The sequence below is a fragment of the Larimichthys crocea genome, unplaced genomic scaffold, assembly GCF_000972845.2.
Source record: "Larimichthys crocea isolate SSNF unplaced genomic scaffold, L_crocea_2.0 scaffold361, whole genome shotgun sequence".
NCBI classification, from domain to species: Eukaryota; Metazoa; Chordata; class Actinopteri; family Sciaenidae; genus Larimichthys; species Larimichthys crocea.
Window position 1 is genome coordinate 122,558 of NW_020854764.1, and position 13,542 is coordinate 136,099.

The following is a 13,542-nucleotide window of genomic DNA, read 5'->3' on the forward strand; positions in this document are numbered from 1 at the left end:
TCCTGGCATTGATGCTGCGGAGGGCACATCTCACCTCGTGTGTGGACAGGACTGAAGCTGGAACGGTTTAGAGAGAGAGGGGGGCGGGGGGGGGTGTTCTCCCTGTCAAAACGGGCATAGACGGCATTTAAATCCTCAGCCAGTGTAGGAGAGTTGGCTGGGGTGGATGGAGTAGTCCGTTCCTGTAGTCCGTTATGGCCCTAATGCCCTCCCACACCTGCCTGGGGGTGTTCTCCCTGTCAAAACGGGCATAGAAGGCATTTAAATCCTCAGCCAGTGTAGGAGAGTTGGCTGGGGTGGATGGAGTAGTCCGTTCCTGTAGTCCGTTATGGCCCTAATGCCCTCCCACACCTGCCTGGGATTTGCTGTGTCAGCAAACCTGGCTTCGATGCGCCTCCTGTGTTGTTGCTTGGCAAAGGTAATCCCTCTCCTCAGAGCCGTCCTGGCTCTGCTGTACGCCTCCTGGTCACCAGACCTGAAGGCACTGTTCCTAGCTCTGATGAGCTGCCTTACTCCATGGGTCATCCAAGGTGGTGTGTTAGGAAACACACGGATCTGTCTCCACGTTGTGACATTGTCCACACAGAAGCAGATGTACTCTAGAACAGTGGAGGTGTAATTATCCAGTGACTTACGGGTGACTGTGCCCTGCTCTCTGAATACATCCCAGTCTGTGTGGTGGAAGCAGTCCTGGAGCATAGGAATAGCGTGGTCTGGCCACGATCTCACTGTTCTGACGGTGGTCTCAACACTCCTGATCTTGGGTGTATACCGTGGGTGCAGCAGAAGGGAAAGATGGTCCGACAGACCCAGGTGGGGGTAAGTCTGGGCTCTGTATGCATTTGCCACACCTGTATACACCTGATCCAAAGTTCTGTCCCCTCTGGTAGCACACTTGACGTTCAGGTGAAATCCGGGCAGGACAGATTTTAAGTCCCCAGCCACAATAACCACACTGCCCGTGTGTGCTTCGAGGCAGTTGTTGATGCTACTGTGTACCTGTGCTAGCGCTAGCTTAGCATTAGTGTCCGGTGGAATGTAAACAGCACAGATGTACACAGCAGTAAACTCTCTGGGGAGATAGAACAGTCGGCACTTTATCAGCAAGAGTTCTGCCTCTGGACTACACAGTTTGTCCACTGCCGTGCTGTTTGTGCACCAGGAGTCATTGATGTAGATGCTCAGGCCCCCGCCGTTCTTCTTACCAGAGTCCGCTGTCCTGTCGGCCCGGTAGATGGTGCGGCCTGCTAGCTCGATCGCGGCGTCAGGAGTGGAGCTGTCTAGCCAGTTGTTCATGGCCTTTTGCATGGACAGTTGCAGCCGAATCTCGTCCATCTTATTCCGGATTGACCGCGTATTGGAGAGAAAGATGGTAGCCCAGATGCCCGCCCTCTTGCCTCTCTTCTGCCCCTGCTCACAGCGCTTCCTCCTCCGGTCTGCTGCTGCAGGCGTCCCGGTTTGTGGTCTGATGATCTCCGGAGGAATAAAGTGTCCTACTGGCAGGTAGTGTGCACCGTTTTTGAGATCCAAGAGTTCAGTTCTACTGTATTGCTGTGCAAGTGTGCTAAAACTGTGCAGAAGAATATATATTATCACCAAAGAGATGTAAAAACTACTACAGAGGTTAGTGCTCCGGGCCGCTGCGTCTGTGCGTGCCGCCATCTTGACACCATCAAGACATCAGACACCATATCTTTGGTAAAACAGAGTACTTTGGTGTTTTTCTTGCTGCAAAAGCAATTTATCTCACCCACAGCTCCGTTACCCACTATCAGAGTTTCAGGCCCAGTCGTTAGCTCTTTCTGTGGCCTTTTAGCATATGATTTAGCCTCAAACCTTTCTCTTGAGCTGGAAGATGAGCTTTCTTTTGGGAAGTCATGATTTTGGCGCAAATCTGTTCTCTAGTAGAATCCCTGTGTCTTGGGGCAATTTGCTCTTTGTTTTTGTTGTACTTCCAGTCCATGGTTGTTTTCTCCTTGGTAGCGGGGTTGAAGATGTATTCCTGTTTGATGGAAGTGCAGGCCACTCAGTGTCATCATGAGTCTCCGGGTGCTGGGTTCTGCCTGTTAACCGTCTTCCTATATCTGAGGGAGGTCATTTGTAATGCCTGGGCTTTGCACCAAGAGAGTTCCAGAAAGGAGTTGTTGATTTAGTGGCATTTACACCTGGCTCCTGCTGCGTATTTGTGGTGCTAACTAGCTTTCTGTTATCCTGCTTTTTCTCACTTACTTTGGGACATGGGCATAGTGGTTTAATTCCTATATTGTCCATTTACCTCCACGTTCACTTCGAGACGATGAATTTTAGTTTCCAGGGGCCTCATGTACAAATACTTGCGTGGATTTCCTACTAAAACTTGGCGTACGCCAGAACCCGGAAACTGTCGTACGCACAAAAATATTCAGATGTATCAAAGTGTGCGTTCGCATGGATCCAAGCACGTTTCTTTTGTACATGCCAATCAACGTGGAATTGAGCGCACGTGCAACTCCTCCCTGTCCACGCCCCCATTTACATATGCAAATCTATTTAAATAGACCCTGGACCTGAGATTCACCTCTTTGTCCGATCAGATAACGCGATGAACAAAGGAAAGAAAATGAATTTCACAGAGTCTAAGCTAAAGATTCTAGTGAATGAAGTGGAGATTCTGTTTGGTTCCCTGTCAACAGGGATAAATATGACCAAAAAAAAAGACGTGAGTGGGAGCGTGTGTGTGAGGCTGGAAATGCCGTGGGATGCGAGCAGCGCACACACAGGTGTGGACAGGTGTGGCGCTGCGGCTGACATTTTACGCCCGCTTTTACTGACAAGAATACTGAACACAGGGAGACAATCAGGGGCTTGTTAGAAAGCTCTGCAGCTCTAATTTCACCAGCAGAAAATAAAGAAAACCAAAAACATGATATTTGAATGCGCACATGCCCAAATATGCACTGGCACACTGGCACGGCTTCTGGGTAAGTAAAGAGTTTATTCGTTTAATTGTTTCGTATGTAATCCAGCGTTACATACGGGACAATTAAACGAATAGAAGCCACCCATCGCGCACCGTGCCAGTCTCCAGCCTGTTCTCAGCAATGCTGTTAGTCATAATGAATGAGTCGTGCGTTGAACCAGGCCACCTTGCCACGATGTTAGTTAGCTGCATTCGCGCATCACATATGATTTGAACATTGATGGAATGAAAATGTTTCCTACTAACATAAAAAAAATCATCCTGTGATGGCGCTTTTATAGCAATGTGTGTGCAGTCAATAGCTCCGATTACATTAGGGAAACCGGCTCTCGCTGCAAACTGTGCTTTAATGTCGGCCTGTTCAACAGCACTGTATGGGAATCTGATGTACCAGGAAGACATTCGGATGATTCCGTCCCACACAGCTGGCATGGCTCGGCTCAGGGTTAACTGGCACACTCCTGACCGATCGGCCAGCTCCCGCTGGAATGCCCCTGTTGCCGGGAACCCCAGCGCAGTCAGGCAGCCGGCCCGCCGGCCCCCGTTGCGCTCTCGGGCCGGCCGCAGCTCTGCAGTAACTCCAGTAACACTGGCCTTGGTAACCGAAATCGGCTTATGAGCCAATTATCATGGTTTGCAAGTAAATCCTTGCGTTCCTTAAATCGCTCACGGCGGTCCGTTGCAAGGTCCTCTAACAACGCTAACGCTGTCTTTGTTAATATCATTTTCTTAATCACATTGCGCATGCTTTTATATCCACTTATATAATTGCAAACACCTGCGTGTGTTAATAGTTCATAAGTGTGTCTCTGATGTGCACATCACTCTAATGACTACTTGTTTTCACATTATTAACAGTTTCCCAGCGTCACCTCTAAGTGTCGCCAAAGGAACAATAGCTGTAGAAACGTGCGTACGACAGCTATGAAATTGGCGTGGGGCACGCACATTTCTACGATTGTTTCACGTTTGATACATTTGAACGTGAGCGTGGAAAAGGACGTACGCCCCTTTTTTGTGCGTACGCATGCTTTTTACATGAGGCCCCAGGACTGCTATCTCCTGGAGCAGTTTGTGGTAACCATTCGTGGAAAAGGGAGGCATCTTGCTGCTAATTAGCTTTTGTTAGCTGAGCTCCTCAGTCCCAGTCACAATAGGGGAGGCTTGTGGTGCTGATAGGCCACGCTCACAAAATAAATCTGAATAAAATAATAGTGGTAGCCTTCGGTAACTAAGCTCCCGGTGATATATAGGTATCCAGGATCTGCTTTCCAAAACATTGTTTGCAATTGACTGATGATCCTACAGCTTGAATACCTTTTCCAGAGGATATCCAACATGTTGTATGTATCCATCTGCTGTACGTATGCTTTCCAGCTATGTGAACGCATCAACATGTCCCCTACACTTTACATTTATATGGTACATGTAATATGTATAAGATGTCTCACAATGTAAAATGTTCTACTGCCAAACACCAGAGATAAAAAAAAATAAAAACTTGGAATAAAAAATAAATAAATAAAAGAAAACCTAAAACCAAATTAATGCAGAAATTGCATAATGGAAATGCTACTGCCAGCGAGTCTAATGCAACACTGATGACTGTTTTATAAAATAAAAACATTAGGTGACTTAGTGCACAGTAACATGATTTAACATTGTGTACTAACATAATCACGTGAGGGTTTCTCATCATTTTCATGTGTTATCTAATTTCAGTGCATGTAACGTTAGACTGCTCTGGTTTCCTGAGCGGAATCCAGAGGAAAATACACCGGTAACGGTACAGGGGACGTCTCTTATACGCAACAGCAGCTTGTCACTATGACAGGGACTATATGTAGTCAGATCTGAGTTTGTGTGTCGGTTGCGCACATGTACGAGAGACAACTACCTGTGACCACCTGCCGGATACACCGTGCTGCCTCAGACGCCGGCAACTGTGCGTTAGGTCAGTGGCAGCTGCCTCAGACACCAACACTGCTGCAGCAGCCTCTCTCTCTCTCTCTCTCTCATTACAAACCAGACTAAAATACTTTGTGTAACTACAGCGTACATTGTGTGTCAGACTCCGATTTAGAAGTTGATTCATGAAATAAACAAAGCCAGAACACAACAGGTAGAGTATCAGAGTTCAGAGTAACGTTTACATTACGTTTAGCTTGTCCTGAGCTAGTGAAGGTTCAGCGGAGTCAACCTGGCACCCGGCGTGAGTGTTAGGGGAAGAGGGGCGACTCGCTCTACTGTGTCGCGGAAATTTGATAAAGACTGAGAACACGATCAGTATTAAATGAGAACTTTATTCTTGGCCAATGAGAGACAACAGTAAGAGTACAAGAGTCACAAAGTTCTCTCTGCTGCTAATACATTCAACTGCTCCTTTTGTAGACATTTCTCCCCCTCCCTTTTCTCTGAGACCATAAAAAGAGAGACCCTAATTGCATCAGGGGGGTTACCCTCGTAAATATCTACTTTACTCCCTCTTCTACACCGTGGCTGGTACCAACATCTCCGGGACAGAGAGAAATGTCAGAACACAAACATATATCAAACCATCAGGAGGCAGTCTCCTAAATAGGACAAAGTTCATACAAAGTTAAACACAAAAATATAATTGTAAAATAAAGGTTACAAAGAATTTTTCCACTACAACTGTTTGGAATTTGAGCTTGGAATTCAATCTTACATATTGTACCTTTTAAATTGGGTTTAAAAAGAAACACCCTTTCTTTTTTTCTGACAGTATCTTTTGTGAGCGAATCTCCGTTGAAGGAATATGTAACATATGCTACCTTGTTGTGCCATATGTTAGGATCAGTTATAATGTGTGCTTCCTCCATTTTCAGGTCAGGGATGGTTCCACATCTAGCTCTCCACTGCTAGGGACATTTTGTGGTAATGAGATTCCTCCCAGGCTTCAGTCCACTCAGGCATCTATGTACGTCCACTTCAGGACCGACTCCTCTGTCAGCAACCATGGCTTTGAAGCAGCCTATAGCGCTGCCTTGGAGGGTGAGAGTAGTATGATTATCAAGTATCGTTATCATCAGAATTAATTGAATTTTTTTTTTTATATAATAAAAGTTATCTCATGACATTTTCCATAGATAGCAGGTCTAGACCGTACTCTTTATAATATTATTTACAGAGACCCAACAATTCCACCATGATCAAGCAATTGGCAACAGTGGCGAGGGGGAAAATAATGATAATAATAATATTATCTAAACAAAGACACATTATGAGAAAAAAAAGAAATAGTTACAATTATTAATAATTATTTTTTGTCTATTATGACTATGAGACTAAATAAATACATAAAAAAACAGCTGCTCTTTAAAGCTGAAGACTTTAAGTCTTTAAGGAACAAACAGACATGCAAACACGTGGTTAGTAGTCCATTGTAACAGCTTTACAGGTGTGTCAGTTAAAGCAGTGGTCCCCAACCTTTTCCAAACTGCGGACCGGTCAACGCTTGACAATTTTAATGCGGACCGGGGGGGGGGGGGGGGGGGGACCACTGAGTTAAAGGACATATCGATTTTTGATAGATATAACACAGTTGTGTTTAAGTGCAGAATTTTGGGTTATATTTTGTGTTTAAACATGTCTGGTACACGTTTCTACTCATATTTCACTTGGTGGCTCACACTCAAGTTGTGTTGTGTACAGTATCTTGAAGGCAGCAACAGAATTAGATTGTTGCTGTTATTAAATAGAGATTGATGCTCATATTTGGTGGAAACTCCATAGATTGGGGCTCATATTTGGTGGAAAAGATTGCATGCAAATTTAGTTTTGAGACCATTATAATCAGCAATATAGTATAAGTAACATGTAATATACATGCAAATGCAATTTGTTAGCAAGTAACTCTTCTGAGACCTTTCAGAAGTTGTACCTGTTGCTTTTAAGATAAGAAGCACCAGAATTTATTTCAATATTCCTTTAAATCAGTGTCATCTAGGGGTGTAACGGTATTTGTACTGGTTCCAAACCGTCACGGTACAGGCAGCACGGTTTGGTGCACACAGTCATATGTCTGAGTGAGAAAAAGGCGAGTCCTCACTTTAAACCAGGTGGTGGTAATGAGCCTAAAAGCTGCCAGAAACACCATTACAGAAGAAGAAATAGTAGTTACAAAAAAGAAAAATTGTGGAAAGTGTGGAGTTGGAGGAGGCACCAGCTTCATTTAAATCAGCTGTTTGTGAGCACTTTGGCTTCCCAGTACAATATAATGGTGACAGCACGTGAGTGGTGGACCGGACAAAGACTTTCTGCCGGCGATGTTCTACGGAGGTGCGGTATGTTGCTGGCAACACCTCAGACATGCTAACCCACATAAGACAGCATCATCCCGACATATCTGTCACTGGTGCGAGGAAAAAAACATCTTTTAAGCCACCTCTTGACATTAACATTGACAGGGCCAAAAACATCACAGAAGCAATTGGCATATACATATCAGCGGTCTATGCACCCATATGCCGTAGTAGAGGCACCCAGCTTCAAGTATTTATTAAAGGTGCTTGAGCCACGCTACAGTGTCCCATCCTGTGCGCACATCAGCCAGTCTGTGGTCCCTGCCATTTACAAGCGTGCACGAGCAGTGGTGGAGCATGAGCTGTCTACAAAAAATAAATAGAATAAACATAAAACAAATGTATTATACGTTTGTTTTATGTTTTATTCTATTTATTTTTTACTTTTATAACAGGAGATAGTTTTTGATTTTGCAGTCAATTGGTGTCTGGTCCAAATAAATGGAAAAAAGCTATTCTTTTATATGTGATTAAAAAAAAGTTTTCTTGTTGTACTGAACCCGTACCGAACTGTGACCCCCATACCGAGGTACGTACCGAACCGTGACTTGTGTGTACCGTTACACCCCGAGTGTCATCTAAAGCTATTCTAAGAAGTCTACTAATCTCTGAAGTTGATCAGCTTTCTTTTATATACCAGGCTGTGGCGATACCCTGACTAGTCCTTCAGGCACCATCACAAGCCCTGGCCACCCCACCAACTACCCCCATGGTGCCAACTGTACATGGTACATCAGTGTTCCGCCAGGCAACCTGGTTCGGCTTTCGTTTGACTCCTTCAACCTGGAGTACCACGATAACTGTAATTATGATTACCTTGAGGTGTACGACAATGGCACTGTGCAGACTGGAACCAAGATTGGCAGGTATATACAATCATGTTTCCAAAAGTTGGCACACAGTAAAAATGGAAACAAAATGTGATGATGTGTAAAACATTGAAACCCTGTCTTTATATGAAAATAGCACAGAGACAAATTATTAAATGTTGAAACTAAGAAATTATATTTTTTATGGGAAATGATATGCCCATTCTAAATTCTATGCAAGCAACACATCTGAAAAAAAGTGAGGACAGGGTCATGTTTACAATTGTATTCATCATTTCATCTTAATCTGACATGACACACGGGTGTATATTTTTCAAGAATCTCCTGCTCTGCCTCCTCAGCTAGCAGCAGCTATGTCTCTACATTTTTGTTCTCATGCGGGACTGAGAGCAAAGTGAATTCTACAGTGACTCAGTGTATACATAAAATCTCTTGAAAATTGACATTATAAAGACAATTGCTTCTGTTTTACCTGGTGAGTAAAGATGCTTTTGTGCTTTGTTTATGCAGGTATTGTGGGCGTTCAGTACCTCCATCCATTACCAGTACTGACAGCCTGTTGACCCTGTTGTTTGTGTCTGACTCAAGTTTAGTCACAGAGGGATTTGCTGCCAGCTATGTTTCTGTCAATGCCACCACAGGTACAGAATATATTGCACAGACAGTCTTGATTTTTTTGAGAATATGTTTAAGACTACTGATAAATTAGCCTTGAATACTTGAATACTACACCTCAGAAGCTCAGGTTCCACTAAAAGACTTAACAATAGAAAAGTTTAGTTCTTTGTTTAGTTGACTTAAATTTACATACCACACCAGTCACTGAATTGCAGGGGAGCGCTTAATGATGTAACCTACGGCATAAGAAAACTCCCAAGTCCTGTGTATAACAATTTGGGTTATATGACATTTAGGGAGATATTAACTCCACCATTAAATAAGCCTTGGCAATTGAGCTTTAAAGAATTGCATGAGATGTTTATTACTTGTCATGGATAAGGTCATGTTCAAACTGTATTGGCACTGCATCAAAAAATGCTGCCTCCCCATTCATTTAACTAGTGATACAGTGAATGCTGTGATACACAAGTATGAAGTTTGACAGAAAGTGTAATGTGATAGATCAGGCATTAGGAGCATATTTAGTGGGCCTCATTCAAGAATATTTCTGTTTTGTTTTTGTTTTAACTCAAATTACAAATAGTTTCAACTCACATTATATGCAGACAGCATGTAATGTGAATGTAAAGTTTAGTTTTCTATCAAAGTATAATCTTAGACATTTTTTTCTGCGCTCATTTACAAAAAAATTAAGCTTTTAAGTCACCACAACTTCAGGAAGTGAGGGAAATGGGAGAAGGAATTACCTGAACACCTGCCCAGCCAACATCTATGAAAGGGATGCTTTGTTTTTAAGAGAACAAAAGAGTTTAGGGGCTTTCAATTTCAAAAATGCTCTTTATTCAGATAAAATAATAACCATGATTATAAGGTTCTGCTTTAATCCTTTTCTCTCATCAGACTGTGGTGAGACCTTCACCTTCCTTACAGGGTCTTTTAGTTCACCCAACTACCCTGACAACTATCCCAACAATAGAGACTGCATTTTTAAGATCATTGTGGATGTCAACATGCAGATTATGCTGAATTTCACCAACTTTGAATTGGAGGGCTCCCCTCCATCTTGCAGATTTGACTTTGTGGAGATCAGGTAAGAAAAGAATTCTGAAGAAGTTGGCTGTATTTCAGCATACTAAGCAGAACATGTAAATGGAAATTTGAATGCCTTTTAACCACCCCATTTTTAAACTGCTGGTACACAGAAGACACATCTGTCTTTGCTTATTCAATGTGACATATGGAACTCCCATCATCTTTTGCAGGGATGGTGGCTATGAGACATCCCCTTTGATTGGTAAGTTCTGTGCCAATCAGGGGCCTCCAATCCTGGTATCCCACAGCAACCGTCTTTGGGTGAGATTCCGCTCAGATGCCACTGTCACACGTCTTGGATTCACTGCCCACTGGGATGCCGCGCAGACTGGTGATTTTCCTCTTTTAGCCAAGTTAAGCAGAGCAATTAAAGAACACATATAGTGACCACCACCTGGAATTTGAGAGACTTTGAATTGTATTCATGCCTACTTTATAAAGTACACTCATGAAATCCTAACCCTAACCCTACCCTAACCTCATGGAAATTCATCATTTGCTATATTATATAAAAATGACCAGAAATTACATCCATCCATTTTCTAACCACCAGACCACCAGAAATTTCAATTTATATTCTATATTTATTTCTATTATTCTCAAGTCCATTTCCATTTCCAAATTCCTAAAGGATGACTTTGGAGTTACAAGTTACAAAATATACATACATTTTGTGAAATTATACTGTAGTCTTTTTATTTTTATTTTTTTACATTACATCATGAACCATGTCTACACCACTGTAATCTCGAGTGTTTGGTTCTTTGCAGTGAATTGAATCACACATTTAAATTGTTGAGCTCAAGCAATTGTAAGATAGTGCTCATCCAAGTACCCACATCTGAAAATTTGATTGCCCTCCTTCTTTCAAGGTTGTGGAGGAATGTTGACCACTGCATCTGGGGGATTTTCCTCCCCTAACTACCCCTTGCCCTACCACCCTAATGTTGAGTGCTACTGGAACATCAGGACCAGCCAAGGCAACCAGCTCCTTCTTTTTTTCGTTGATTTCCACCTGGAGTCCAGCTCGTCCTGCTCTTATGATTACCTGTCTGTAAGTACTATAGCTCATCGCATGCATAATGCAGTAGTTTTAACATGATTAGTTAAATGAACACTTGACTTGATCAAATTGAATCCAAGCAACATTGGCAGAATATAACTGGGATACCTAATCAAGCCAGTAATCTGTGTAACTTTTACTTCAAGGTAACTTGTGGAGTAAAACCAGGGTTTTTGGCTACTGGTACCACTATGGGTTGGGTTAACATGTTGTGTGGACCCTGTGCTTGCACAAAAAGAAACACATGCGTGAAGAAATACACAGTTCTTTTGGTTTTACACTATTTCACTCATCAGAGATTTTTTTAGGATTAACATCTCAAAAGCAAGGTAAAATTGCATGAATCAAATTAATGTATATATTATTGTAGGATGGAATAAAGGCTGCAGGGTCAGCCAAACAGACAAGACATAATCCGTATGCAGAGTCACTGCCCAACTTGATATCTTGATGATGATGGGTGCTACCGGATGGCAATTACAGGAGCTCCAGTGTAATGTTAAACAGCAAGTGGGACAATGAGTCCCCATGGTGAATGCTACATTGCAAATAGAATGGACTGGATTCTATTAGAGAGAATTGAGGTTTTTAGATCAGTGTATAATATTTTCACCAATTCTATGAATGCGTCATCAAATCCAAAGTGTCACAATTAGATAGACCCACTCTATCATGTCAAATACTGTATGGGCCTCTAAAGACAATATAGCTTCTCTATCATAAGTGGCATATTAAATATTGAGCATCTTGTATGCATTACAGAAGGAGTACATGACCGGTTAATTGTATTTTTTTATATATATATATTAGAGTTGTCACGATACTAAAATGAGTAACCACGATACTATACCAGACAAAGTATCGCGGTTCCGGGTATTATCGCGATACTGCTGCCTTTTTTTATTATTATTATTTTTATAAACTGCAATGTATTTGTACAAGTTAGTTGTTTTGAAACACAACGTTTGTTTTTTTAAGCAAAATTAGTGTTGCACACTAACGAAGACGCCACGGCAGACTCCGCTGGCTCGGGCCCGGTGCTTCGGCCAGTGAGTGTGTGTGTCTCGTGTCTGGGCGAGACAGAACTTTAGCTGGTTGTTTGTGTTTGAAGCGAGTTTCTATCAAAGCAGAGCGGTCTTCGCGGGGTTCGTTCTTGCCGGCAGAAACACACACGAACACCATCACGAACAGACGGGCGGACCCAGCGTGCGGAAACAGCCATCATATCCCTGGACGTCCCCAGTAACAGGCAAACAGCCAATCATTCAGCAGCTGTGTAGTTCGGTTGCGGTTCCATGTTGGTTTGTTTAAAAGGAGTAGCATGCATAGAAGCCGGAGGAGAGCAGAGGCGGCCGCTATGTAGCAGAGACTGGCACCGGTAGTATAGTAATCCACGGTAGTACCGTCGTGTAAAATTTCTAGTATAGTAGCGACGGTATGATTTGGCACCGCGGGTTCCGTGTATAGCGTGGGTATCGTGCAACTCTAATATATAATAATATATATATATATATATTATAATATATAAAATATATACACACACACACACACACACACACACACACACATACTGTCATGTTCTATAAGCATTGCCTGTATTTGTATTACCTTTCCTCCCCCTACTGGCGTTTAAGAGTAATGCATTATTTTCTTGTTCACCTCTAGCCTTTGTTCTGATAGGTAGATGAGGTCACATGACACTGCCAGATCATAGGGCAGAGAGTCTAATCAGAAAAGGCATTAGCTTCTACATGCCATGCGGTTAGCTTGTAGCTCCAGCTAGCTTCATCATTTCCTCCTGTTGTTTGTGCCGAGGAAAAGGATTGCTTTTTTACAAAATTGTTCATGAGAATGAAGACGACAGTAAAACCCGTTCAACTTTACTCCAGCTTCTGACTTTCTCTTGGAGCTTGTTCGCTATCTGTCAATTTGTGTAGAGAAACACACACTGAGGACAGAATACATACACATACACTATATACTGTGTTAAGGAAGGACTTCTTTTAAGAGTTACAAATCTAGAGCAGAGCTCATTGTGGACAGCCATCTGCCACCAGTTAAGAAAAAGACAGACAGCTGCAACAAAAACTGTAATTTATTTTTTTAATGGAAATATGACTAGTAGTAATAATCAATAAGCAAGCACAGGCGCTATCCCTGATCTGGGCAGAGACAGAAATATGTGAAAACAAGAAAGCATAAAAACTCTGGGGAAGAAGTTAAGTGAGTAACATGCATTAGTGGGACATGAATGTTTACAGATGGAGAGAGAGAGAGAGAAGAAGCATCAGAACTGAGGGATAGTTCAGGATTCAGCTGAGCCACTAGTCTACTATTAAATATGGAGAGGGTGTCTACCTCCAGAACCAGGACTGGGAGCTTGTTCCACAGCTTGATAGCGGAAGGCATTTTCTTCAAATTTAGTAGCACGTCATTTGCATTCAAATTTTTTACTAGTGGTGAAGTCGTTTCAGTGATAGTTACAACAGTTTGGCTGCTACATGACTTTCTCTGTCGGGTAGGTTCTGCTGTTTTCAGCCGTGTTCTCTCCCTCTGTTCAGCACTAACTGTCAGTCTGACACACACGCGCTGCACAGCAGATGGTGCTGGTTGCTTGGCAACCTACAGCCTGCTACTGACACAAGCCAGAAG

General features: G+C 42.7%; 1 protein-coding gene across 1 annotated transcript in view; it reads left to right on the forward strand.

Annotated features, from left to right (window-relative positions):
* Nucleotides 1–4,837: 4,837 nt before the first annotated feature.
* Nucleotides 4,838–13,542, forward strand: part of LOC109141136 (cubilin-like) — a gene marked incomplete at its 3' end in the record, with an annotated part of 39,312 nt that continues 30,607 nt past the window's right edge. The window contains exons 1-8 of the mRNA XM_027276374.1: nucleotides 4,838–4,913; nucleotides 5,706–5,713; nucleotides 5,809–5,974; nucleotides 7,925–8,150; nucleotides 8,625–8,755; nucleotides 9,636–9,825; nucleotides 9,998–10,158; nucleotides 10,700–10,881. Coding sequence (XP_027132175.1) covers nucleotides 4,838–4,913; nucleotides 5,706–5,713; nucleotides 5,809–5,974; nucleotides 7,925–8,150; nucleotides 8,625–8,755; nucleotides 9,636–9,825; nucleotides 9,998–10,158; nucleotides 10,700–10,881 — 1,140 coding nt within the window. The remainder of the gene's footprint in view (nucleotides 4,914–5,705; nucleotides 5,714–5,808; nucleotides 5,975–7,924; nucleotides 8,151–8,624; nucleotides 8,756–9,635; nucleotides 9,826–9,997; nucleotides 10,159–10,699; nucleotides 10,882–13,542) is intronic.